At 30.3% G+C, this 27,914-nt stretch overlaps 2 protein-coding genes and 1 long non-coding RNA gene across 5 annotated transcripts; 2 read left to right on the forward strand and 1 right to left on the reverse strand.

Annotated features, from left to right (window-relative positions):
* Positions 1–10,591: 10,591 nt before the first annotated feature.
* Positions 10,592–14,606, forward strand: LOC109802804 (protein DETOXIFICATION 14). 2 transcript variants are annotated; one of them, XM_020364198.3, is made up of 7 exons: positions 10,592–10,920; positions 12,187–12,731; positions 12,904–12,990; positions 13,091–13,147; positions 13,266–13,504; positions 14,146–14,351; positions 14,469–14,606. In XM_020364198.3, the coding sequence occupies exons 1-7, from the start codon at positions 10,705–10,707 to the stop codon at positions 14,544–14,546; spliced, it is 1,428 nt and encodes a 475-aa protein (XP_020219787.2). In that variant the 5' UTR covers positions 10,592–10,704; the 3' UTR covers positions 14,547–14,606. The 2 variants fall into 2 exon arrangements, with proteins under 2 accessions (XP_020219787.2, XP_082929321.1); XM_083073195.1 differs by lacking the exon at positions 14,469–14,606 and having other exon boundaries at positions 14,146–14,435.
* On the reverse strand, positions 13,890–14,968 carry LOC145956983 (uncharacterized). Its single transcript, XR_014433438.1, has 2 exons — positions 14,735–14,968; positions 13,890–14,651 (listed from the first exon to the last, which is right to left on the reverse strand). It is a non-coding gene; the product is annotated as an uncharacterized LOC145956983 (long non-coding RNA).
* Positions 14,969–23,670: 8,702 nt separating this feature from the next.
* LOC109802530 (protein DETOXIFICATION 9) lies at positions 23,671–27,338 on the forward strand. 2 transcript variants are annotated; one of them, XM_029272012.2, is made up of 8 exons: positions 23,671–23,820; positions 23,894–24,153; positions 25,307–25,851; positions 25,961–26,047; positions 26,291–26,347; positions 26,445–26,683; positions 26,778–26,986; positions 27,115–27,338. In XM_029272012.2, exons 2-8 carry the CDS (start codon positions 23,911–23,913, stop codon positions 27,175–27,177), a joined length of 1,443 nt encoding a protein of 480 aa, XP_029127845.1. In that variant the 5' UTR covers positions 23,671–23,820; positions 23,894–23,910; the 3' UTR covers positions 27,178–27,338. The 2 variants fall into 2 exon arrangements, with proteins under 2 accessions (XP_029127845.1, XP_020219519.1); XM_020363930.3 differs by having other exon boundaries at positions 23,684–24,153.
* Positions 27,339–27,914: the final 576 nt, after the last annotated feature.

A 27,914-nucleotide genomic window follows, 5' to 3' on the forward strand; every position in this document is an offset into this window, starting at 1 on the left:
CCTTTCTTTCACCCTACCAATTTTGGTAGCATGTGAAATTAAAAGAGAAAAAAAAATATGTGAAAAAGAAAAAGAAAGTAACAAACTAAAAGTTAGAAGTGTAAAATTAAAAAAATTAAAATAAAAACTACAATATTTTATAATTTTTTTTAAAAATAAAAAAAGTGTACTTAAAAAAAAAAAATATATATATATATATATATATCATAAGCCTCATTTTTTTTTTTACAAAACTACTTATAATGTCTGACAAAAACAATACTTTGTTGTGTAACAATTTGAGATGAGGTTTAACTTTTTAATGTATAACCAAAACTAGATGGTTGACCTATGCCATGTTCGGACTTTTTTTTTAATTTGCTAAATTTTTAATATGTATTTATATTAAAAAAAATTAAAATTAAAAAAATGCAAATTTGGTATATATAAAAAAAAAACTTGTCAATAGAAATTATAATAAAGCGATTTTTTAAAAATTCCTAATTATACATAAATAGCATTAATGGGTGACTTGTGTTTTTTTTTTAATTCACATTTTTCATAACAGAATTTGTATCAATTTTTGGTTTACTTAAGGCGTGAAACTTTCTTCCATAATCATTCAATTGCACACTTACCTTATTATGCGGAGACGTGAAATATTTAATCCAATAGTCGTTTAATTGCATATTTACATCGTTTAGGTGAGACGTGGAACATTTACATGTAATATTTTGAGAAAGCCTCATTTGGCTCAATTGAGCTCTCAAAACATGTTTATTACATCTATATATACACTTCTTTATCATATCTACATACTTCTTTATAATTTCACCAACAAAAATTTTGACTTCCGAGATGTTCAACAAGGTTTTGATGTAATATTTTGACACTTTAATATAATATTATAAATTTTAGTCATTATCTTATTTTTAAAGTGATAATCAAAAATTTTAGTTATCATATTTTTTAAATAAGTATAGTTTTTTATTTTTAATGTTTTAAAATTTTTATATTTTTAGTAAACTAAAATAGAAATATATAATATTCAATTACATTATAATTATTTTTTTAAGAAAAAATCCTATTTATAATATTTTTCAGAATAATACTTTAATTATATTATTATTATAAAGTGTGTATATATATATATTTAAATTGTTACATTTTAAGTGTTTAATGAAATTATATTAAATTTTTATATATATTTATGGTTAGAGAAAAAAATCTGCAACAGATTTTATCTACTGCATGTACGGAAGCTTATCCTTTAATTAAGGACCATTAACTCTAAGGTAGTGTTTGTTTCCGGGGATGTACTGTTTACGAGCAACGAAAGGCGAGGAAAGTATGTGTTTGTTTCCCGTGATTTGGAGCGAAAGAAAGGCGAAGAAAAGTGGGGAGAAGCACTGTTGCTATCCTCGCACAAAAGCAAAGAAAGGAGGTGAAAGACACGTAGGATTTGTGAAAATCCGAAAATGCCCCTCCCATGCATGTGCCATGTAGCAGAGGATTCACGTTCACGTTCTCCACGGGCTGGTGCTGATTCTCGACGTTGGGTGGCTGGTGGTGGCTGGTGGTGGCTGGTGGGTGTTGGTGGTGAGTGATTGTGGAAGGAGGTCCTCCATTGAAGGTAAGTTTGATCTCATTTGGTATATACGAAGGAGCATAATCGATTATGTGGCCAAGCAAAATTGATTATGCAGGGTATTTTCGCTGCCAGTGGAACCCGAAACGGCCCCGGAACGGCCCGTTCCAAAAATGCATGTTATGAGAAAAATGCGAAAGCAGAACGGGCCGTTCCACTTTTGGAACGGGCCGTTCCACTTTTGGGCTTTGCGGAGTACTTTATAACCCCAGAACGGGCCGTTCCACTTGCAGAACGGGCCGTTCTGGGCACATTAATTTGTTATTAATAACGGTTATTTAATACCGTTTATATATATATATATATAATATTAATATTTAATATATAATACCTTAAATTAAATATAATTATGGAAACAAACACTACCTAAGACTTTGTTTGGATTTGAAGATGGAAAAGGGGGAGTGGAAAAGGAGGGATTTGAAGGGAAAGTGTGGAAAGTGTAGAGAAAGTTTGTAAAAGTTTGTGAATGAATTGATTGATGTGATAGATGAAAATAAATTTTTTAATTGATAATTGTGAAAGATTACTATTTTGCCCTTAGGTTAAAAAAAAGTTTATAATTATTATAATTAAAAGATGAATATATAAATTTTAACTAAAAAATTAATTTAAAAATAAATTAATTTAAATATTTGCTTTAAATTTAATGATAGATAAAAATTAAAAATTTAAGAGATGAATATATAATTTACACTTTTACCCTTGAATTAAAAATGAGTAAAATATTATTTAATGAGTGCCGTAGGTCCCATGCGAATAATGTCACGACATTGTTCGGTGTAAATAAGGTATGACATCAACTCATTCCTACGACGTTCTTTTTGAGAAATGAAGTCCCTAATGTTACTTGTGGGACAATGTATGGTACACAACATATTTAACCCAAAAGCTACGAGACAAAGGATTGTCATTGCTCCTATTTGGGTTCGCATTTGTATTTGGCTTTGTATTTGTGTAATTAAATTCAAGTCCAAATCATTATCCATTTCTTCATTGTCTAAACTAACAACATCGATATTTTCGTCTGGCATCTGAATATTTTTCGAAATAACAAATTTATTATTCTAATCAAATATAATTAAAAACGAAAATATAAACCCTAAAAAAATATAACCTAACTTTAATATATATCAAAGTGAGAACATAAAAATATTAATATTTAATATTATTATTTTATTTATATCTATAAATTAAATAATTATTTAATTTATATATATATATATATTAAATATTAAATATTTAATATATATATATATAAATTAATTATAATTATTTAATATTAATATTTAATTTATGTATATATAATATTAATATTTAATATAATTATTTAAGGTATTATATATTAAATATTAATTATATATATATAGTTATATATATACGGATTAATAACAAATTAATGTGCCCAGAACGGGCCGTTCTGGACGCATTTTGCATGGCTCTTTGGCATACCCAGAACGACCCGTTCTCATACCAGAACGACTCGTTCTCATACCAGAACGGGCCGTTCTGGGGTTGAAATTTATCCACAAAGCCCAAAAGTGGAACGGCCCGTTCCAAAAGTGGAACGGCCCGTTCTGATTTCGCATATTTCTCATAAAATGCATTTTGGAACGGGCCGTTCCGGGGCCGTTCCAGGTTCCACTGTCAGCGAAAATACCCTGCATAATCGATTATGTTTGGCACATAATTGATTATGGCCTTGCATAATCGATTATGGGTGATTATGCCTCACCCATAATCGATTATGGAAGGCCATAATCGATTATGTAGCCAACCATAATCGATTATGCTCCTTCATATATATCAAATGACATCAAACTAACCTTCAATGGAGGAGCTCCTCCCACAATCACTCACCACCAACACCCACCAGCCACCACCAGCCACACACCAGCCCGTGAAGAAGGTGAGCAACACCAACCGAAATTACTCAACCGAAATTCTGTCCAGAATACCACAAAGAGAGCTTCCTCTTATATTATTATTTCAAACGCAACGACAAAGCTCCTTCAATAATCCCAGTCAACAATGGCAGAGATTCCTGCCAGTATGCATGCATGAGACAAGGACGGTCCGTGAAATGGCAGAGATTCCTCTGCTGCATGGCACATGCATGGGAGGGGCATTTTCGGATTTTCACGAATCCTACGTGTCTTTCACCTCCTTTCTTCCCTTTTGTGCGAGGAGAGAAACAATGCTTCTCCTCGCTTTTCTTCGCCTTTCTTTCGTTCCAAATCAGGGGAAACAAACGGATACTTTCCACGCCTTTCTTTGCTCGTGAACAGTACTTTCCCGGAAACAAACACTACCTAAGGCTTTGTTTGGATTTGAAGATGGAAAAGGGGAAGTGGAAAAGGAGGGATTTGAAGGGAAAGTGAGTGGAAAGTGTGGTTGTTTGGATTAAGGGAAAGTGAGTGGAAAGTGTAGAGAAAGTTTGTAAAAGTTTGTGAATGAATTGATTGATGTGATAGATAAAAATAAATTTTTTAATTGATAATTGTGAAATATTACTATTTTGCCCTTAGGTTAAAAAAAAGTTTATAATTATTATAATTAAAAGATAAATATATAAATTTTAACTAAAAAATTATAAAAAAAATTTATTTAAAAATAAATTAATTTAAATATTTGCTTTAAATTTAATGATAGATAAAAATTAAAAAATTAAGAGATGAATATATAATTTACACTTTTACCCTTGGATTAAAAATGAGTAAAATATTATTTAATGAATGCCGCAGGTCCCATGCGAATAATGTCACGACATTGTTCGGTGTGAATAAGGTATGACATCAACTCATTCCTACGACGTTCTTTTTGAGAAATGAAGTCTCTAATGTTACTTGTGGGACAACGTATGGTACACAACATATTTAACCCAAAAGCTACGAGACAAAGGATTGTCATTGCTCCTACTTGGATTCGCATTTGTATTTGACTTTGTATTTGTGTAATTAAATTCAAGTCCAAATCATTATCCATTTCTTCATTGTCTAAACTAACAACATCGATATTTTCGTCTAGCATCTGAATATTTTTCGAAATAACAAATTTATTATTATAATCAAATATAATTAAAAACGAAAATATAAACCCTAAAAAAATATAACCTAACTTTAATATATATCAAAGTGAGAACATAAAAATATTAATATTTAATATTATTATTTTATTTATATCTATAAATTAAATAATTATTTAATATATATATATATATATATATATATATATATATTAAATATTTAATATTTAATATATATATATATATATATATAAATTAATTATAATTATTTAATATTAATATTTGATTTATATATATATAATATTAATATTTAATATAATTATTTAAGGTATTATATATTAAATATTAATTATATATATATAGTTATATATATACGGATTAATAACAAATTAATATGCCTAGAACGGGCCGTTATGGACGCATTTTGCATGGCTCTTTGACATACCCAGAACGACCCGTTCTCATACCAGAACGGCCCGTTCTCATACCAGAACGGCCCGTTCTCATACCAGAACGGGCCGTTCTGGGGTTGAAATTTATCCACAAAGCCCAAAACTAGAACGGCCCGTTCCAAAAGTGGAACGGCCCATTCTGATTTCGCATATTTCTCATAAAATGCATTTTGGAACGGGCCGTTCCGGGTTCCACCTGCATAATCGATTATGCTTGGCACATAATCGATTATGGTCTTGCATAATCGATTATGCCTCACCCATAATCGATTATGGAAGGCCATAATCGATTATGTAGCCAACCATAATCGATTATGCTCCTTCATATATATCAAATGACATCAAACTAACCTTCAATGGAGGAGCTCCTTCCACAATCACTCACCACCAACACCCACCAGCCACCACCAGCCACCATCACCCACGCACCAACCCGTGAAGAACGTGAGCAACACCAACCGAAATTACTCAACCGAAATTCTGTCCAGAATACCACAAAGAGAGCTTCCTCTTATATTATTATTTCAAACGCAACGACAAAGCTCCTTCAATAATCCCAGTCAACAATGGTAGAGATTCCTGCCAGTATGCATGCATGAGACAAGGACGGTCCGTGAAATGGCAGAGATTCCTCTGCTGCATGGCACATGCATGGGAGGGGCATTTTCGGATTTTCACAAATCCTACGTGTCTTTCACCTCCTTTCTTCCCTTTTGTGCGAGGAGAGAAACAATGCTTCTCCTCGCTTTTCTTCGCCTTTCCTTCGTTCCAAATCAGGGGAAACAAACGGATACTTTCCACGCCTTTCTTTGCTCGTGAACAGTACTTTCCCGGAAACAAACACTACCTAAGTAAAAAAGAATTGTAACTGCAATTCGATTTCAACTAGCAATTAAACGAGAAAAAAAATAATTATTACAAACTTTCTTATAAATAGGCAAAGTGGGGAGGGGGACCAGCAGGGGAGAGAGGGAGAGGGTGAAGAGAGAATTGAGAAGAAAGAGAAATAAAGAATAAGAAGAAGGAAAAAAAATTCTTGTACGCAGTTTTAAGTTATCTCTAAAGCAATTATACTTTTGTATTAAGGTAAGGGAGATGAGACCCTTATTTATTTAAATTTTAATGTTATTATGTTATTTATTTTATGTTATATTTATGTGTATTTACTTGGTGAGGTATTCCTAACCTTATTTACTTGATTAATATATGATACTTTTTACTCTAAATAATTATAAGGTGTTGTTAATTTATATTATTTAATTATTTTATGATGTTTATCATTATCATTTATTTGATTAATATTATTTAATACATTTCATTTACGTAAACTATATTATATTAAATTTTAAATAATTAAAATACTCAAATTTATTTAGTTTAATTATTTTTATATTAATATTAGCTATAGTATAGTTTTGTTAAAATATTCTAAACTCGTCTTGTTATTATTTCTTCATACATTATAAAGATAAATATTATTATATGGCCATAGAGAATAAAATTTGAATTAATTTATAGTTGGAGGTTTGACCTTGGGAATTTAAATGAGTAAGGACTTAAGGTAAAATATCCTTTTGTTGGTTGATATTATGATAATGTTCATTTATCCTGACTAGTCACTACTAAAATAATTCAAATTTTATTATAACAATGAAAATCTAACACATATATGTGTATATATAATTATATATTTAAATATATTTACAAAATAGATGGATCTACCCGCAATCTCAGGTCTCTTTACGGTTGTTATTTTTGCAGTCTTCATTGAGAAAATTGGAGTGTGGATGTCGTTTCTAACTTAGTCACATTTCAAGGCATTGGATTGTCTTCATTTGTTTTCTTTCTCAACCAAGAAATTCTCACTATTATAAATGGACCTAGTATAGTAACTTTTTTTTACCACCTGTCAATCATGCTAATCCAATTATAAATTTTTCCACCATCAATGTAAATATTATAGTGAAAATAGAAAACACATGATATGTAAATAAGTCTGCATTGTAAATATTTTTAGAATGATATGTAATATAAATATAGCTAATTATATGTATATAAGTTCATAAAATCTTATTTATTTTGATGTATAATATTATTAATGATATACTTATGTTAATAATATATAAGAAATATATATTTAATATTATGTTTAATATCATATAAACTGAATGTTACATTTGACATACGTGATGATCGTTAAAAAGGAACCAATAACAATAATGACAAAAGTAACAATATTATAAATATGATCAAATATCAACTATAATAAATCCTTGATATTGTTGTATTAAATGACTGACACACAAATTTAAGAACATAATCGTTTCAACAAAGATCAGAAGCAGAACTAAGAGTATAAAATAAGAAGTCTCAACAAATATGAGGAGCAAAACTATCAAGAATATAAAATAAAAAGAAAACTTCCAATAATTATATATAAAAGTAAAGAAAGATGATATAAAACTTACATATCGTAAAACGTAAACAATGGAAAATTTGGTTATTCATATCTTTTAATATTATTTGTTGTTCTTCTTCGCAATCATATCCAAACCATTGTTCATTTGTAAAAGGATATTAAAAAAAATAATACAAAATATTGCGAGAAAGAGTAGAAGAAGGTTATGAAATGTAACTTTATTAAAGGGATTTCAGGATAGGAGATTATGAGATGATGGTTTATAAAATAAAGATGTAACTTATTATATATATGAATGAGACTCGGGAATTAGGAGGAGGAGTTATTATATGAGAGTTTATAAAATATAAAATGTGAGAAAAATATACCATCATACCTTATAGATTAAAATTAACCAAAAATAATGAAATATTGTTAGATTAGGTTATGATATATTTTTATATGATAAATAAGGAAAATGTGAATATACATTAAAATAGTATATGTGTAATAACGATAAGGAAAGTAAATAAACATTTAAATTTACAATAGTGAAAAAAATTGGTATATATATATTGTTTATAAAGATAAAATATATATTTTATTTTGATATATAATTATTGCTTGTTAGATAATAAATTGTCCATTTGATACAAAAAATACAAGAGACATTTGCATGTTATCATAATAAAATTCACCTATTATGAGATGAAAGTATTCAAATGAGAATATATATGAGATAGAGTGGAAAAAAATAAAATATTTACAAAATAAAATATTATTCTAATTCATATATAGAAAATGATTTTGAATATAAATTTTACACCAAAAATATTTTATAAACTTTTATTGAAAATAGTCAAACCAAACATGTAATATTTTAATCCAAAATTTTCCCTTAATTTTGATATAATATAATTATTGGAGACAAATTTTATATATATGTGCAAAATATAGTAGTTATTAGTATTTATTTTATACTTTTTAATAAATTGATTAATTTTTATACTATTTAAATTTATTTTTATAATAATATTTATATAAAAAAAAATTTGCAAAGAGTTTTTGAGAAAAAAAGTTGTTGCAGAATTTTTTCCCTTTATATTATTAATAGATTTCAAATTTTGAGTGCTTGTTAATTTTGTAACCTAGATCTCAATTCAAATATTTATTTTACCATTTTTTGTTATTTTAAATTACACAACTTAAAATTATTATAAACAATAAAACCCTTTTTAACTCGCTAAGATAGAAGAATTTTAAATTAATGAAACACAAATATAAACTCGTCCTTTATTTATTTTTTTCCTCTCAATCTTTTTCTTCTAATTCCCTTCATACATCCTAAAGATAAGATGTGCGTTTAAAATTCTTCATATAATAATGATGATGAAGCATGAAGTTTCGTAGGAGCTATTAGACAAATCTTCAGAAAGATACAAAGAATCCCGAAAACAAATTAAAGAGGAAAACCCAGGTAATTAAGCAATTTATTATTAAGATATTGTTACAATATTGAATCTATATCGATTAAAATACTGTGTGAGAATATTCAGAAAACTGTCTCTAAAAGGACACAACCCTCTGGATTTGTTTTCGAAAAAGTATTTTATTGTTATTTAATTATCCAGAATTGAACAATGCTTCGTTAAAAATAATCACAGTTTAAAATTAATTATGATTATTGATCCTAATTAATAAAAAAATTATTATTCCCATGAAATAGACATATCTCCACGATCCAAGCATGCATATGCGGATCAATACACATATTGGTCCACTCTATGATTTATTTTTAATAACATATACGCACAGGCTTGTTGAAAAATATTTTTGATACATTAATTATACATATACAACTTGCTAGGTATCGATTAATTGTTGTATATATAGGGTTTAAATATAGTTTTATTTGCTCATATATTCTACATTTTGACATACTAATGCTTTAAGTTATAGAATGTTAACAAAGTTACAGTCTTAAAATGGTTTAACTTCTTTCTTCCAACTTAAGCTGACATGGAAATCGCAATCGCACGTGTCTCTTGTCCAACATATCTACATTATGGTTTGATTGTGTTTATTAATTATATTTGAAGATATAGTTGCGTGGGTGACTCAAAGTTGTCTCACTTGTAATGATATGTATAAAAGAGGACAAGAAGAGGGATAAGAATAAAGATACAGAAGTTGAGGCTATATATATAAGTTGAAAGTGAGTGTAGAAATTAAAGGCAACAATGGAAGAAGGTTCTAAAAGGGGAAGAGGAATGAGGGAGGATATTGGGAAAAACCCAAGTCCCACATCGACTAGAGATTAGGCAATTGAATAATATATAAGTGGAAAGCAACCCTTACCTTACAAGCCGGTTTTGTAGGGTTGAGTTAGGCTTAATCCACTATTCTAACATGGTATCAGAGCCATTTAGATCCACTTTAAAAATGGGCCACCCACCATTGATGCATGTCTCATAGGCATGAGGGGGTGTATTGGGAAAAACCCAAGTCCCGCCAATCCTAGATCATTAAAAAGGGCCACCCACCATTTATCCACGTACCAAGCCCAATAGTGCTGGACGTGAGGGGGTGTATTGGGAAAAACCCAAGTCCCACATCGACTAGAGATTAGGCAATTGAATAATATATAAGTGGAAAGCAACCCTTACCTTACAAGCCGGTTTTGTAGGGTTGAGTTAGGCTTAATCCACTATTCTAACATACCATGTTAGAATAGTGGATTAAGCCTAACTCAACCCTACAAAACCGGCGTATGTTAGAATAGTGGATTAAGCCTAACTCAACCCTACAAAACCGGCTTGTAAGGTAAGGGTTGCTTTCCACTTATATATTATTCAATTGCCTAATCTCTAGTCGATGTGGGACTTGGATTTTTCCCAATACACTGGATTTTTCCCAATACACCCCCTCACGTCCAGCACTATTGGGCTTGGTACGTGGATAAATGGTGGGTGGCCCTTTTTAATGATCTAGGATTGGCGGGACTTGGGTTTTTCCCAATACACCCCCTCATGCCTATGAGGCATGCATCAATGGTGGGTGGCCCATTTTTTAAAGTGGATCTAAATGGCTCTGATACCATCTTAGAATAGTGGATTAAGCCTAACTCAACCCTACAAAACCGGCTTGTAAGGTAAGGGTTGCTTTCCACTTATATATTATTCAATTGCCTAATCTCTAGTCGATGTGGGACTTGGATTTTTCCCAATACACTGGATTTTTCCCAATAGAGGAAGTGAAGAAGGTGGGGAGAATAGCAGCTCCAATGGTGGTTGCAAGTGTCTTGCAATATCTAATGCAAGTGGTGTCCATGGTAATGGTTGGTCATCTTGGTCAGCTATCTCTTTCAAGTGTTGCTATTGCAACCTCTCTCACCAATGTTTCTGGCTTTAGTGTTTTAGTAAGTACTTTGCCCTAATTTATTATTAATTATTATTATATTCATTGTTAAAATCAGTTTATGATTAAGAGGGTAGTTTTGAAAGAATTTATTCACACAATAAAGAAAAAAAAATATATTAATGATCAAATTTAATGATATTTGTAACCATGTTTTATTACTGTGAAGTTTTTACTAGTTTTATTAATGATTAATTTTAGTTGAAAAACAAAATTAATCAACTTTAAATTTTAATGAAATCTTCCTTTTGAATTATGTTCTTCTTTTTCATTCGCAAGATCTTGTTTAAGAATTTTGAATCCAATTCTATTTGGAACAACGAATTAGTTGAATTTTTTTTTCATTGGAGTCACAAAAATTTTAGTAAGGATTTAATTTTTAATTATGTAACTTGTTTGTAACTAATTTAATTTGTTTTGCAATACAGTTTATACTTTATATCCATGATATAAATATTTAGGAAAAATTATGAAAATAATTAATGTTATGTCTATAAATTATTTTTTTTATCTTATTTTAATAAGCTTTTCAAAATAACTATAAAATAATTCATAATTTATATGAAAAATTGTAGTATAAAATAACTTATATGAACATTACATAATAAATATTTAGTTATAAATGCTTAATTAAACTGGTTATTTACTTAAGTCCTTACAAAATTTAGGGTTTGTATAAAAGAATGTCAAGGGACATTGAATAAAAGTGTTCTTTTAGCAAATTGAGTTCGGAAAACTTTGCTATAGATAATCTCAATATATATTGATATGTGTGACAAAGTTGCACAAAATACAAATTAAACGAACACTTGATTGAAAATTTTGGTATCTTATTGTTACATTAAAAAAAGGCATCTTACATTAAAAAATAACTTCACGATAGATTCCTTGCCATGTTTTGGGCCCAAATTACGGCCGAATTAACTTAGTATACGGGTCAAATTTTGCCTTTTGGGTCAACTTTTATGAATTATAACTTATAAGTAAGACAATATATTTTTACATTATTCTTTCACCATTTTTCTTAATATTTTATGAAAAATAATTAAATAAAATAAATACATTCAATAGTTTGAAAATACAAAAAAAAAATATGTAATACGTTTTTCATCTAATAAATAAAGGATCAAAAAGAGAATCTAGAGTTATTTAACTTTCTTTTATATTCTTATATTTTAAAAGAATAAAAATACTTATTTACTGTTATACGTAAATAATTTACATAAAAAAAAACTCAGTTCTTTTATCATGTAAATATTGCATGCAGTCAGGGATGGCTGGTGGATTGGAAACACTATGTGGGCAAGCATTCGGAGCAGAGGAATACGAAAAAGTTGGACTATACACTTACACTGCCATTATATGCCTCACTTTGCTTTCTTTCCCAATCACCCTTCTATGGGTTTTCTTGGACAAAATTTTAGTTCTCTTAGGCCAAGACCCTTCCATATCCCATGAAGCACGTAAATACGCCATTTGGCTAATTCCCGCTCTGTTTGGTTCAGCAATTCTTAAGCCCCTAACGCGTTTTCTCCAGACACAGAGTTTGGTTTCTCCCATGATGCTAAGCTCCGCTCTTGTTTTGTGCCTCCACGTGGCAATGTGTTGGAGCCTCGTGTTCAAACTCGGGTTGGGACACGTTGGTGCTGCCATTGCTTTCAGCGTTTGCGTTTGGTTAAACGTGATTCTGCTTTTCTCCTTTGTCAGATACTCCTCTGCTTGTCACAGAACGCGCCTTCCGTTTTCAACCAATGCTTTCCTTCGTATCGGAGACTTCTTCCGATTTGCTGTCCCTGCAGCAGTCATGGTTTGGTAACTTTGTTTTCTCCTTTTCTATTTCTATTTAAAACTTTATATTTTTTCTAATACTCTTCCTCCTCCCTCTTTGTTAACTATTAAAAAATCATAAACTTGAACCAGATCATAATTATTTAGCCAACATGGTTACTTACTTGCCATGCATGCACAATTTTTCATCTTACAGTCTTAAATGGTGGGCTTGCGAGATACTAGTTTTGCTGGCTGGACTTTTTCCTAACCCAACATTGGAGACATCAGTTCTGTCCATATGGTAATGCTTGATTTCATTTATGAGAAAGCCACCATGTTATATATTTGATCATGAAAACATAATTAATCACTTCTCTAACTTTCTCCTATATTGTGATCAGCTTAACAATCTCTACATTACATTTCACCATACCCTACGGGTTTGGGGCTGCTGCCAGGTCCGTTTCTCACTTCATCAAACTATATGATAAATTGGTAATGTTTTAGACTTTTAGTCCATGACATGTAATAACAAACATAGAAAAACGTGACACAATAGTTGTATGTGACACGCAGCACTAGAGTTTCGAATGAATTAGGAGCAGGGAATCCAGAAGCAGTTCGTGTGGCTATTTCTGCATCGATGTTGCTTGCAGTTGCAGAGGGTCTCATTGTAAGTGCAACACTATTCGGATGCAGACATTTCTTGGGTTATGCCTTTAGCAACGAAAGTGTAGTTGTTCATTATGTGGCTCTGTTAACCCCTCTGCTATGTCTCTCCATTTTTACCGATAGCTTACAAGCGCTTCTTTCAGGTTAACTAACTACCCTTTTTATTCTTTTTTGCTTTGTTGTCTCCTTTAAAAATTATATTGTTGCTTGTTTTTAATCATAATTGCTTAGTATCGTAAAGAAAGGTTTAATTATCACTTTGATTAGACTAATTTCATAGATTTTATCTTTTACTTCATATAATTTATAAACTTTATTTTTTTATAGTTAAAAACATTCAATTTTAATCTCTATTTATATATACATTTTTTCCTTTTAATTCTTATAATTTATTGTTAGAAACTAAAATATAAAATTTATGAAATTATATATAGACTTAAAAAAAATATGTATAGAGTTAAAATAAAATGTTTTTAATTTCTGTAGGTAAAATTCATGAGATTAGAATAATTAAAAAGATAACTAATCTTGAAACAAATAATGGTCAAAATTAGAAGTAATGATATTAAATAAGATACACAAATAGTAAAGTCATTCTAGAGTTTTTCTTCCCTTTATATTTGAATCAGATGAAGTACTTTGATATGGTTTTCGATTCTCAGATGCAATGGTGCCATGGTGGTGTTTTAATTCCCTCTTATATTTTGATGGTAACTATCATTCTTGTTTTTGCTAACTTGCTACAATTAATGAACCAAAAAAAAAATTAAAAAAAATGGATCAGGGGTTGCTAGAGGAAGTGGGTGGCAACATCTTGGAGCATATGTGAATCTTGGAGCATTTTATTTGGTAGGAGTTCCTGTAGGTTGCGTACTTGGCTTTGTTGCACATTTGAGAGCAAGGGGCCTTTGGATCGGAATAGTTGCAGGCTCCATTGTCCAATCCATTTTTCTTTCCCTCATTACTGCTCTTACCAACTGGAATAAACAGGTTCACACAATTCTTGTTTCTTTAACTATCCAATATGTTTCTTTGTTGAATATTATTGTACAAGTGTATGTTTGGTGGTGTTGACTATAGGTGTTGGATATATGTATTTTTTTGTAGGCAACAGTGGCAAGAGAGAGAATATTTGATGCCAAGCCACAAGACGAAAATGGATCAAATCACATGACGAGTGCTTAAACCTAGTTGGTTAGATCTGTCTAACATAGGCATATATTTTGTTGGAAAGCAGTCACCAACCAGACTATGGGTTTTTGCCAAACCCCCAATGTATTCATCAAATATCTGAAATAATGAGTTTTAGATCAGAAATAATTAGTAAATTAGAAAGCACCTACTAAGTGATAGGATCGATGCTATAAGCTTACTCAGTATGTTCCGTAGCTACTACACCTTGATTGATGCATAGCTGAAGATTCTTATAGCATTCCCATTCAGAACTTCGTTTTGAGGTTCAACTAAACTTTTAAGTTCATTTTGCTTCTCTTCTCAAAATCTTAGTGATCTGTGCTTGAGAGAGGTGTTTCAGTTCATTGGTTGAGCAAGAGAGTGTGAAACTGAGTGAGAGGGAGAGAGAGAATTTTTTTTTTATTTTCTGTGGAGGTGCTGTGAGTGTAGATGAATGTTCCTCTTGTGCTATGCCATTTATACATAGATGAGTGGCGTGCTTAGTGAGTGAGATGATGAGTGCGTGTTATGTGATATGCATGAAATGAAACAATGATGGTATTGCTGACAGGGAACATATTGCTTAAAGAACTAACTTATCTATATCTAACCTTTTTTCTTTCAAAATGTTATGTGTCCAAATACAAATCAATGATCGATGCATGCATGAATGTGAGACTGAGAACCAATTTTTCTCCTCAACTGTGAAAGTGATACTAAACAAACATGCTGTATCAATGTTATGAACTAATATACGTCATAATAAGATAAAAAAATTTAAAAATGAAATTGGTGATTTAGAAAGAAAGACAACGTTAACATTTGAATTGGCATGGTCCCCTCACAAATGCTGTTCTTTAATTATTTTTCTTCTATAAGTGAATATCAAATTGTGAGACAAAGTTACAGAGGGGACCTTAATTCCCAAAATGGGTCATTTTAGCATGTGCTGTGAGTTGATGGCAGTCACTATTTCTCTTTTTCTTCTTGTTTTAATTTGATTAAAAAACAACACGATATACATGCTTTATTTGATTAAATACGACACACCTCATGTGGGAGCATCCGGTGGAAAAAGACTTACAATTGTATGATATCATAACTCTCAAAACTAGTTAGAAAAAAAAGAATCCCCTTGCTCATTTTGTGGATGTACTGCTTGATGATATACATAAATTATCACTTGACAACAACTTGCAACCACAATTAAGTAAATCATTCTTTAATCTACAAAGCTGTAACAATTGAATTTAGATATAGATTTTAATTTATTTAAAAGATTTTATTACAAAGTAATTTTTAAATTTTTATAAGGGTCAGGTTAACTCTTGCAAACTCAAGTTTTGAGTACAACAAATAAGTTATAGGCTTTCGACTAGTTTATAAACTAGTTTTACCTACATAATCGTGAACTGAAATCCAAAGCTTACGGCTCCAAAATTACAGCCATTAAGTAACAGCCAGCAAAATTTATTTCACCACCAGACGTAATGTGAGAGCTGCATGGCAGAAGAACTGTATAATGCTAATGCTAATGCTAATGTGCTAAGAAGTTAAGTTTGCTCTTATTATTTAATTGCTTCTATATTAAGAATAAGATTCCCTGTATTTACATTAGTTACTTTATTAGAAACAATATCCTATCAAAGGGTTCGTGTTGTAACATGTATTTGTATCAATTAGTGAATGAAATCGTGAAATCTCTTCCTCCTCTCCTTTCTTTTCTTCTCTCACAGTCTCAGAGTCAGGGTTCATAAAACTGTGAACTTCCTTCCCTTCTTGATACATAACTGAAAATTCTAAAAGCATTCCCATCGTAGTTCATCATCAAAATGATGTGAAAAATGGGAATACTTTAAGAATTTCAGTTATGCATCAATCATGGCAACTACTACTCTACTTCTTTTTGTGTGACAAAGTTTGTTATTGCTATATTCTATGCTATGTCAAAAGCCGTAAGGTTAATGATACTTGGCTTGGCTTATTTTGAAGTCTTCATAAAAAAGGTTAATGATTCTCAAGAGTATATGAACTGTGAAATGCTGCTTCTCTGTCTAATATTGTGAGTTCTTATATATGTTTTGATACTGTTTAGTATAAATGTCCATTACACGTGTAAAGAAAGTGGAAAACATGCTTTGCTTGCAATTATAGTGTATTCGGAGCTTATTTTGGACCTTAAAAAACTTAAAGCTTTATAATAAACATTTTATGATGAGTGCTGCTTGCAGCAGCAAATTATGAGCTTCTCCATTCCATTTTGTTTGAGTACTTCTGCAAAGTAACTTATCATGTATCTAACTCCCTCTTCTTGTTCTTTTTAATTTTCAGTGATTAGGTCATTATTAACTCCCTCTTCTACAAAGTGATCTATTTTCCCATTCAATATATAATTCTCGTTCCCCGTGTGTGAAGCTTCCTAATGTTAAGTTAATAATATCATGAATAAATATTTATATCTAAAAGATAAGGTTAGAGTTTGCAGGTTTAATAAGGAGGAAAAACAGGACACTCAGTGGCCTTGAAGCATAAAATTCTTTATCAGATTTGATAAAAACCACTTTGGTATGCCAGTTGTAGAAGGATGAGAAAATCTAAATGTTGGTGTTACTGTTCTCAAGTCAAAGTGCAGAAAATTTGGCCTTGTAGAAGGATCAAATCACTTGACAGTCTCATCATGATCTTTACCTCCTTAAGTTTTTTTTTATGATCATGGAAAAGGAATTTCGGTACCTGAACATTTATAAAACCAAATAATTTTTTTTTAAAATTCAATGTTTGAAAGAGTAATCTTATTGTGAATAATCATACATACGAGAAGGGAAAAAATGAGAAGTGTTTAATAAAACAAATATGATAAAGTAAAAAAAAAAATGTGCAATTAACTTCATAATTGTAAATATTAGTTGAGAAGTAAAGGAATTAGAAAAATATAGAAACCAAAACAGCCTATCATTATAGATGTCAGGCCATCAAACTTTCTTTTTCTTTAAGCCATTCAACGTCAGGTTGGCCGAAAGGGTCCATAAAGATTTGTTTTATGGATTTGGGATGGTAAGCCTTTTTGAGCTGAATGTAAATAATAAAATTCATCTCATTTTTTTATAGGACTTTTTTTAAAAATAAATTCATAAAATATTTTTAATTTCTTTTTCCTAATTTTTAATTTTATACCTCTAACATTCAATTTATTAATTTTTTTTCCATACACTTCCTTTCCTCTTCTTTTTAGTTTTCACATGCACCCCTTATATTTTTTCACTCCTCACCTATTTTAGTGGATAATTTTAATTCTTTTAATTTTTACATTATTTTCTTCCTCCATTCTCTTTCAATTTTCACAATATTACTCCCTCTCTCTTCTTTTAGTTTTCAAACATATCCAAGACTAAAATTGGTGTCCGACAACATTATAGTCATGTGTAGTGTTGAACTAAATATGTATTTTTTTTCAACCACTTTTCCCTTTTACACTTTTAGAAAGCACACCATTAAATTTTGTGTTTCAAATAATTTGTGTTCTGAAAAGTATTTATGGAATTGTGTTTTTAACATTCTTCTAGATACTACTTCTTAAAACTATGTAAAATAACACACTTCTGAAAGTACTTTTCAGAACATTAATTTTTCTATTTTGGAAAGTATTTTTCAAACATTAAGTTTAGTGTTCCAAAAAGTACTTTTTGAAAGTCTGTTATTTTACATAATGTTTGAAAGTTCTTTCTAGAATAATAAGTTTAGTGTTTCAAAAAGTATTTTTTTGAAATATTAAAATTAATGTTCCATAAAGTATTTTTTAGACACTAAATTCAACGTTCAGATTTTTGGAAGTTTAAAAGAAAAAATGTTCAAAGAAAAAACGCGTATTTGACTCGACATCTTCAAAAATGTTGAAGAAGTCACACGTGCTTAAAATGTCATGTATACCAATTATATGGTCTAGATGCATGTAAAAATAAAAAGAGTAAAAATTTAAGAAATTAAAATTACCTATTGAAACTAGTGGGAAGTGGAGAGTGGGGGAAAACAACGGAGATGCATGTAAAAACTGAAAGAGAAAAAAAAAAGATGTGTGTTAAAAAGAAGAAGAAAATGTTAAATTAAAAGTTGACGGTATAAAATTAAAAAAATTAAAGAATAATAAAAGATTAAGGATATTTTAAAAATTAAAAAATATAAATAAGATGTACTTATTAATTAATTATATATATATATATATATATATATATATATATATATATCATGAGCCAAAATAAAAAAATCAGCCTTGCGTGGACTTACAATAGAAATGTTGGTTAATTTGTTTACAAATTAAGATGAAAATGAGCTTTGAATTTGTAATCAGATGTAAATTTGCTAATTATTTAAATCTATTGATCTTATTTATATATTGAAAAGTGGTAGCAATATATTTAACACACTCTTCATTATACATCGTCTCTTGTAGATTAAAATTTATTAAAAAAATTAATTATAATGAATCATGAACTGTTGTTAAGTATCGATGAGTTTCTATATACATGTCTCCATATTGTTAAGATATTATATGTCTCTACACTAGTAAGATATTATCTATTTTAAGTTTAAACTATTACGATTTTACTTTTAGACATCACCCAAAAAACTTCCTTTTACTAATAAGATATTACATCAGGAGTTTCTACACATATATCTTCACACACATGATCAAATGTAAATTTCTAATTATTTAAATCTATTGCTCTTATTTATATTGAAAAGTGATAACAATATATGTAACACACTCTTTATTATACTTCGTCTCTTATGGATTAAAATTTGTTAAAAAATATTAATTATAATGAACTATGAATTGTTGTGCACCGAAGAGTTTCTTCACACGTGTCTCCATACTTGTAAGATATTAATCGTTTTGGATCTAAGTCCGAACTCCTACCAATAAGATATTGCACCAAGGGTTTTATCACACATATGTCTCTATATAGGTAAGATATTGTCTGCTTTGAACCTAAATTCTCATAATTTTATTTTTAGACATAATCCAAAAGGAATCCTACCAATAAGATATTGCATCGGGAGTTTTCACACACACACATGTCTCTATATTGGTAAGATATTGTCCACTTTTATCCCAAGTCCTCTAGGTTTTGCTTTTAGACACCACCCAAAGACTTGTTATTAATAGAGATAATTATATGTATATAAATTTATATTCATCCTCTTAATTATTATCCCAACATGAATCATATAATATAAATCACAATGAAAAAAGAAAAAAAAAATATATCAACTCTTATTAGTGGTCCCCTTAAGATTAGTACACAAGAAAAATGAGAAACATTTCAAGAATTTGCAAAAGAGTGTCCACAGATTCTCTCATCTCAATCTTAGTGAAGGATTTTCAAACTTGACAAGTTGATTAAACTTCATGTAGTAATTTAAGATATCATCCTCAAAGATTTGAAGATATTATGTAATTTCCCTCCTAATTCAATTTGTATAAACATTCATATGCAATTATATTGAGCAAGTCATGTAAATAAGATAAGTTGCAAATGAGATATTTAACAAAATATTGATTCAAGAAGTGATTCCTGTGCAAGAGAGATGCAAAAGAGAAATTGAAGTTAAATGTACTTTCACAACACTTATGTTTTCTAATGAATCTTCTATATGAATTCAAGTTTTCATATTCTCACATTCATATAATCACTCAAATTGATTCCTCAAGCTTGAATCTTTAAAGATTAAACCTTGAAACATGATTCCTCCATGATCAAGATTAAATCCTTGCATTAAGCATAAGGATGTAAATGGCTAACAATTCCAAGTCTATATTCCTAACACAAGTCATTGTTAGGTGAAATGATCCAAACCAATTTTAGAAGATATTTTCCAACAAGATTCAGAACTATAAATCAAAAGGTGAGATAAGCATTAAGATCAGAATCACAACACAAATATGATAAATTGAATATATATATATATATATATATATATATATATATATATATATATATATATATATATATATATATGATTTAAAAGATTACATAAGTGTTGGTAGTTATATGCAAACCCAATCCAATAGAAATTAGTCACTCATGATGAAGGCTCTAACTAATACAAAGATGAAGAATACAAGAAGAAAGAAAAAGAATATGGACTAGCAAAGACCCTTGTTCTCACACAAGGGTATCAATCTTCCAAAATCTCCTTCAAAACTCCTATCTTTTTCTTTGATTTTCTATCTCTATCTCCTATTCCTACTATCCTCCCCTTCTTCTCTCCCTGTTTTGCTATTTATATGATTTTTAAAAGCAAAGAAAAGTTGAAAATCTTAACTCCACTGCTACAACCATGGATCACAACTGCAGTGGTGAAGAGCCCTTCAAAGTGAAGAAAGCTCCCATAACTTGGACGTGATTGAGCACTTGCGGTATTGAGATCATCTGTTCTTAGCTTTTTCTAGATTTTCACTACTATGATTGTAGACCAGTGCTATCGTCATAGTTCTTTGACTTGTTTATTCTTTCTCCATCCTTCACGACTACAATCATGAGTGAACATCATGACATTAGATCTCTAACTTTGTTGTATTTTCTATATAAAAAGAGAAAATTTAATTAAAAATTTATTACACAGTATATTTAACATTTTTTTAAATTACTAATAAAATCATAGGAAAATTGTAATTAAATATACACAATAATTTCAAAAAAATATTAAATATAAAATAGAATCACGTATCTCATTCACTCATAATCTCAGGTTTGCCAAAGCTTACACGACTTCCTTCTCGTAGTGTGTGGCTCAAAGAAACCGTTCACTCCATTTCTGTTAGCTGCAACGTACCTAAATTATGGTACATGCTTGCATGATAGAAAATAGTTTAAAGCCTCCACGTAAAGAGTCAAATTGATGTGCAGTGTCCACATATCCTACGTAAGCTGAGGGCAGTTCATAATGGCAAAAAATGAAAAGTTTTTTTTCTTTTTTTTATTGAAAAATAATGTATTAACACATTTTTTTATATATAAGTTTATTGTAGTTTTCAATTAAAACTTTCTAAATATTGACTTTTAGAACAATGATTAGCTAGACTTTTTTTCTTTTTACATATAACACACTTATTATATAGTACTAAGAAAAAACTTTGCTATTCCATTTCCAAGGGCAAGTTCACATTGGTTTGTGTCTGCTCTGTATGAGAGCCAGTGGGAGTGTCAATTGATCTTATCCATGGCGACTTATTTCAATATGTGAAACATGAGTGGACTCATTTCATTAATGATCGATCAGAGGTATTTACTATTTGGCATATATGCATATTGATTGACTTAAAAAGAGGTTTGATGTTTTATTATTTTTTCTTCTATCTTACACCTCTAAATATTCATTATTTAACACTAACATATAGATGTTAATCGGCAAACTTAAAACATTGATTAAAAAGGAAACACAATTTTCATTAAATAAATGATGTGGGTACATCAGATTCAGAGGCAATAGCGGTATTAGCCATTTGACATCATGAAGAACTTGGTATAGATTTTGTTTCCTATTGATGGAGCTACATATGTATAGGCCTAGGCCGGTTTGCTTTTGTCAATCTTCTTCTGACACGACAAAGAGAGAACAAAACAGATATATATCACAGGCTAAACAATTCGATAATTAATTAATGTTAATATTTTGCTAATGTCAAATGTTAGGGCAAGTATGCAATATAGACAATCGTTCAGCGAATAAAACAATTCCAGAATCGCGAGTAAAGAACTTGTTTTTGTTTGTTTAACAACGCAACGGAAGCAAATTTAATAATATAGTATTTATAGCATATCCTATGTGCTATTAAGAAAGACATCGAAAAGAATTTTAGTTGCACTTGCACCATTATATATTAATTAATATATGATTTTGATAGAGTATCATTCCGGGGAGTACCAAAATAAACTCAAACCCAATAATAAAATATTGCATGATCAGAGATTATTGTTAATGGCAACGAGTTAATTTCAAAATTTCCACATCTACTCTAACTATAATTTGAGGAAACTAACGTTTATAAAAAAAATACATTAAATTTCGCAGTCATAACAAAAAAAATCATTGTGGATGAAATAAAGGTTGTTGAAGGTTTCTCTTTTGCTAAAAATATGGTAGTCTCTCCTTTTAAAATTATCATATTAGTGTAATATTTTTTAATAGTATAAAATAAATCGTATTTATAGAGTATGTCTTTTATTTTTATTTTTTACACGATAACACAAGTGATTTGTGATGGTCTACAATTGCTATAAATGACTGTGGGGTCTAAAACAGTAAAAAACTATTATTATGTATAGACTACTATATAAAAATATATATCTAAGTTACTTGAAGAAACAAAATAATAATTGCATTAATCTATGAGTACGAGTGTACGACGTATCTCGTATATATTAGTATTTTCTCAAAACTAGTTGAGATTTTTAAAAGATGCTTACAGCATACATTTTGGTTAAAAAGTCGTTGTTGAATGAAATATAATAATAAAAATCATTCACCCATTTAAGAGTTAATTAGTAAAAGTGACACGTCCCTTTGTAACTCATAAATTATAGTCCATCCAAAGTCTCACAAAATTAAATCGATGGTGAAAAGGTGTTATTCTATTTTTTTAATAGTCTCTCATTGAATATTACAAACTTTATGTTTATATATAATAATAACTTATTACATAATATCCTAATATTAGATAGTCTTAATTCATATAGTTAGTCTCAACATAACATGAATTAGGTGTAATTATTTTTTAAAAAAATTGAAAATTTAATCGTATATTATATAATAATTAGTTAGACCATAGACATTTGATGGTTTTGGACCACCTCATAATTTAAAGACTCAACTAAGAGAAACTAATAAAAATTATAATTATTATTCTAATTATATGTACATCTGTAACTGTATATGATGCTTCAACTTACATGTGCTATGAGTTTAGTGCACATACACAGGTGCAACTAATTTGGTGTTGGCTTATATTCACCCTTAATTAGTGACTCCCATCGCAAGCTGGGATGCAAATACTAACTATATAGTCCTAACTTGGTCACTTTAAGATAACATGCACTTTCTTGTTACGTGACAAAATTAAAAACATAAGCAGAAATGTACGAGAAAATATGTGTGGGTAGTTGAAATCAATTTCTATTTGAACTTGTCTTGTGATTTTGTTTGTTTGCGGGGTGAACCCTTTTACTACCCCTATAGGAAGAACTTTTCCTTGTGATCTTGTTCTCTCTCTATATACATAACTCCTGTACGTGTTCTTCATCATCTTGTTCTTGTCTCACACATATATATATACATTTCATTAACGTGGCTTTGCACAGAAAGTTGTAGAGAGAAGATGAATAAGGAGGAAGCAGCAACACTGCTTAGAAAGAGTGAAGTGGCACCTTCAGAAGATGCATTTTGGACAGAGTTCAAAAGGGTAGGGTCCATGGCAGCTCCAATGGTAGTTGTTAACATGTCTCTGTTCCTTCTGGAAGTTGTATCACTCATGATGGTGGGGCATCTTGGGATACTTGTCTCCTTCTCTGGGGTTGCCATTGCCACCTCTTTTTCTGAAGCTACTGGCTTTTGTGTTCTTGTAAACCCTTCTTCCTTCTCCATATTTTTTTTTGTTCCATGCACCTACCTATGTTTTACTTTAGTCTACTTTCCATATTTTTCAAATTTATACTAGTGCAAACTATATATCTTTTCTCTGCAAAGTTGTAGTGTGTGAGGATTCAAGAGTGGCTCAGATTAGGTCACTCTCTCTTTATCTTTTCAATTTTTGTCCTTTAATTAGGAAACTTTCTTTGGTTCTCTGGGAGAGGGACCAGGGCACTTGATTTGGTTTTTCAGTTAGTACATAGGACTAACATACTAGTAGCCAAGTCACAAGCGAAAAGAATAATAAAAGTTCAATTACTTTGATCTTTAATTGATTCACCTTTATTTTGTTAATTTTATGTTAGTATAAGAGTAAATATCTTTTACACAGTCGGTGTATAAAAATTAAACTCCTAGTATAAATCATGTTTCACTTGGAAAGGTGTCTAATCTAGTTCATGGAACTTGCATAAAAACCTTTGCATGCAGATTAAAGGAAAATTTTGAAACTGTTTTTTGTTTTAATGTTTGATTTAACTGATGAAACTTCCTTAGTCCCGTGTCAAAATTTAGAGAGAGAACCTGCAAAAGCAGTTGAATTGAAAGATCTCCTATTCAAATTTCTAGTGTAGCCAAGGTTTTAAATTGTTGTAACCGTTTCTTATCAACTTTTAAAATTGTGGGAAGTTACAATCCAATGCGGCTGTGGTTGTGATCACAAATATTCCAAAAACCTTAGATGTTGTCGTTGAAATTACAATCATTTTTTAAAACTATGAAGTTAGATAACAAACCTAAACTCAAATACTAAGATGATATCGGAGTTTATTTTATTAATTATTATTGAGTCTATAACAAATTTAATGTCCTAGATACCCAGTTCTTGACATTACATATGTGCGTCGAAGATCTTATATTAACTAGAGGATAAAATCATAGCCTATCCTAGATATATGAAAAAGTCATCCACTATATTATCCATGCACTAAACTCAATAATGCTGAGCCTAAGAGGGTGTATATGAAAACACCCAAACCCAATTCTAAGAGTAACCTTAATTACTTTGATTTGCTTCTACAGTTCTAAATTAATCTACACTCTTTAGTTCTTGACAACTCTTGACAAGATTTCTAAATGGCTTGCAGCTGGGAATGGTTGGTGCATTGGAAACTCTATGTGGCCAAACCTATGGTGCAGAAGAATTTGGAGAGATGGGAAACTATACTTGTTGTGCAATGCTCACTTTGCTTTTGGTTAGTCTCCCTATATCTCTGCTGTGGATGTTCACTGATAAAATACTATTGCTCTTTGGTCAAGACCCTGAAATTTCCCATGCAGCTCGTGAATACTGCATAAGCTTGATCCCTGCACTGTACGGCTTTGCTGTTCTTCAATGTCAGATTCGCTACTTCCAGACTCAAAGCATGACCTCTCCAATGGTTTTCAGCTCAGTTGCGGTTCTGTGCTTGCATGTTCCTATTTGCTGGGTTCTGGTATTTAAATTGGGACTTGGACATGTTGGAGCAGCATATGCTATTGCAATTTCCTATTGGTTAATTGCCATTGGACTTGGAATTTATATGAAATATTCTCCAGCATGTGAGAAAACCAAGATTGTGTTTTCTGTTAAGGCTTTACTAAGCATTCCAGAGTTCTGCAAATTTGCTATTCCTTCTGGACTAATGTTTTGGTAATGTATTGTTATTGACATTGCATCTCCCATACCACTTATACAACATGGTTCTTTCAGTTTCTTTTCATCTCCTATTTGATTTTCTTTATTGTTTCATTGTTGATAGTTTTGAAACGTGGTCATTTGACCTACTTACATTACTTGCTGGACTTTTACCTAATCCACAACTCCAAACCTCAGTTCTTCTCATCTGGTGAGTGACAAAACATACATGTAGCTTTTTAGGTGTTTGTTTTCCCCATCAGAATTATAATTTCATTTCAGTAATATGCATAATAAATAATTCCACAAATTGTCAATACATATTATAGTTATAAAACTCTAATTCTAATGGGAGAAGACACTTCTTTTAACACACTATATTAATTGTTAAAATTTATTAGAAATTATAAAATCATGAATGAGGGTTCATTAAATATGTTTCAAACTTTTTCAGCCTTAACACAACCGCATTGCACTTCTTCATTCCATATGCTGTTGGAGCTTGTGCAAGGTTTGGTCCGAATCTGTTTTTTCATTTCTATGATCTTGTGCAATGACTCTACACAATTGTATGCTGATAAATCATGATCTTGTGAACTGTTTTGCAGTACCCGGATATCGAATGAATTAGGAGCTGGGAATCCAAAGGCAGCTAAAGGTACTGTTCGTGTTGTTTTGATTCTTGGAATTGTGGATGCGGTTGTTGTCAGCACTTTGTTGCTCTGTTGTAGGCATATACTAGGATATGCTTATAGCAATAACAAGGAAGTTGTAGATTATGTTGCAGAAATGATTCCCATCATTTGTGCATCGGTTAGCGCAGATAGTATACTAGGAGCTCTTGCTGGTGAGTTTCTATTTGCTGAAATAGTCCATGAATTGAAGCACCAGCATCTTCAATTGAGGACAAATATTAGCAATAAAATGGATTGTGTGTGCAGGGATTGCAAGAGGTGGAGGGTTTCAACAAATAGGTGCTTATGTGAACCTTGGAGCCTACTATCTTGTGGGAGTTCCTTTGGCATTGTTATTGGGTTTTGTCCTACATTTCAATGCCAGGGGATTCTGGATGGGTAGTCTTACAGGGTCTATTCTACAAGTGATTATCCTCGCTCTTGTTGTAACAGTCTTAACAGATTGGCAGAAAGAGGTTTGTTTTCAGTTTCAAGTAATAGTTAATTGGAATTATGAACACCTTATGATTTTGACTTAATAATTTTTCTTTAGCTCTTTTAGTTGCCTTTGCATCCAAATGATTGCATTTTGTGGTTACTGCAGGCAACAAAAGCAAGGGAGAGAATAGTTGAGAAGTCAAGTAATGCTCATGATGCATTGGTGTGAAATTTTTGAAATCTAGTAGAAGAATAAAAGAGAGTAGAAGAAAAAGGAAGATACTACTGATTTAGAATGTCAAAATGAAGAATTTCAATGCTCTCGTGTTGTTTAAGTTTCATTACATGACCATGTTGCATAAAGAAATATATGATTTTTATCGAACATAATTAATAGGTCCTTATATCTACGCCATATATCTACAAAATGTTGTACAACGAAAATAATAAGAGAAATTTAAAATATAGTATGATAAACAAAAATAAATATATAAAATAATATTATATAAATTGTTGTTCGTGTTCGTTGTAATAGGCTTACAAAATATCAATGCATGTAAGAAAGTTAAAAGTCAAGTTTGAGCTTGTTAGCGCAATATGACTACTAAAAGCCCGTTTGTTTTTTCATTTGAGAGCTACAAAATCCATTTTATTTGAAAACTACAATTTATTGCAACTCAGTAAACGAAGCATTAGAATTAGAATGTGAGCATGTGGACTATGACCTATATAAATTACCTATTTTCTATAGGATAAAAAATTTAAATAAATTAAATTAATATTTAATTACAAGATAAAAATCTATATTTACAGTAGATAAGTTTTTATCAAAAAAATTTGTTAATATTTAAATTATATAAGTAATGTTAAAATATTCTTTTTAGTACTTATGATTTTACTTACTTTACCTTTCATTTCCTATAATTTAAAATAGATATTTTACTTACTTTACCTTTCATTTCCTAT

This window comes from Cajanus cajan, chromosome 4, assembly GCF_000230855.2.
Source record: "Cajanus cajan strain Asha chromosome 4, NIPB_CcT2T_4, whole genome shotgun sequence".
Classification (NCBI taxonomy): domain Eukaryota; kingdom Viridiplantae; phylum Streptophyta; class Magnoliopsida; order Fabales; family Fabaceae; genus Cajanus; species Cajanus cajan.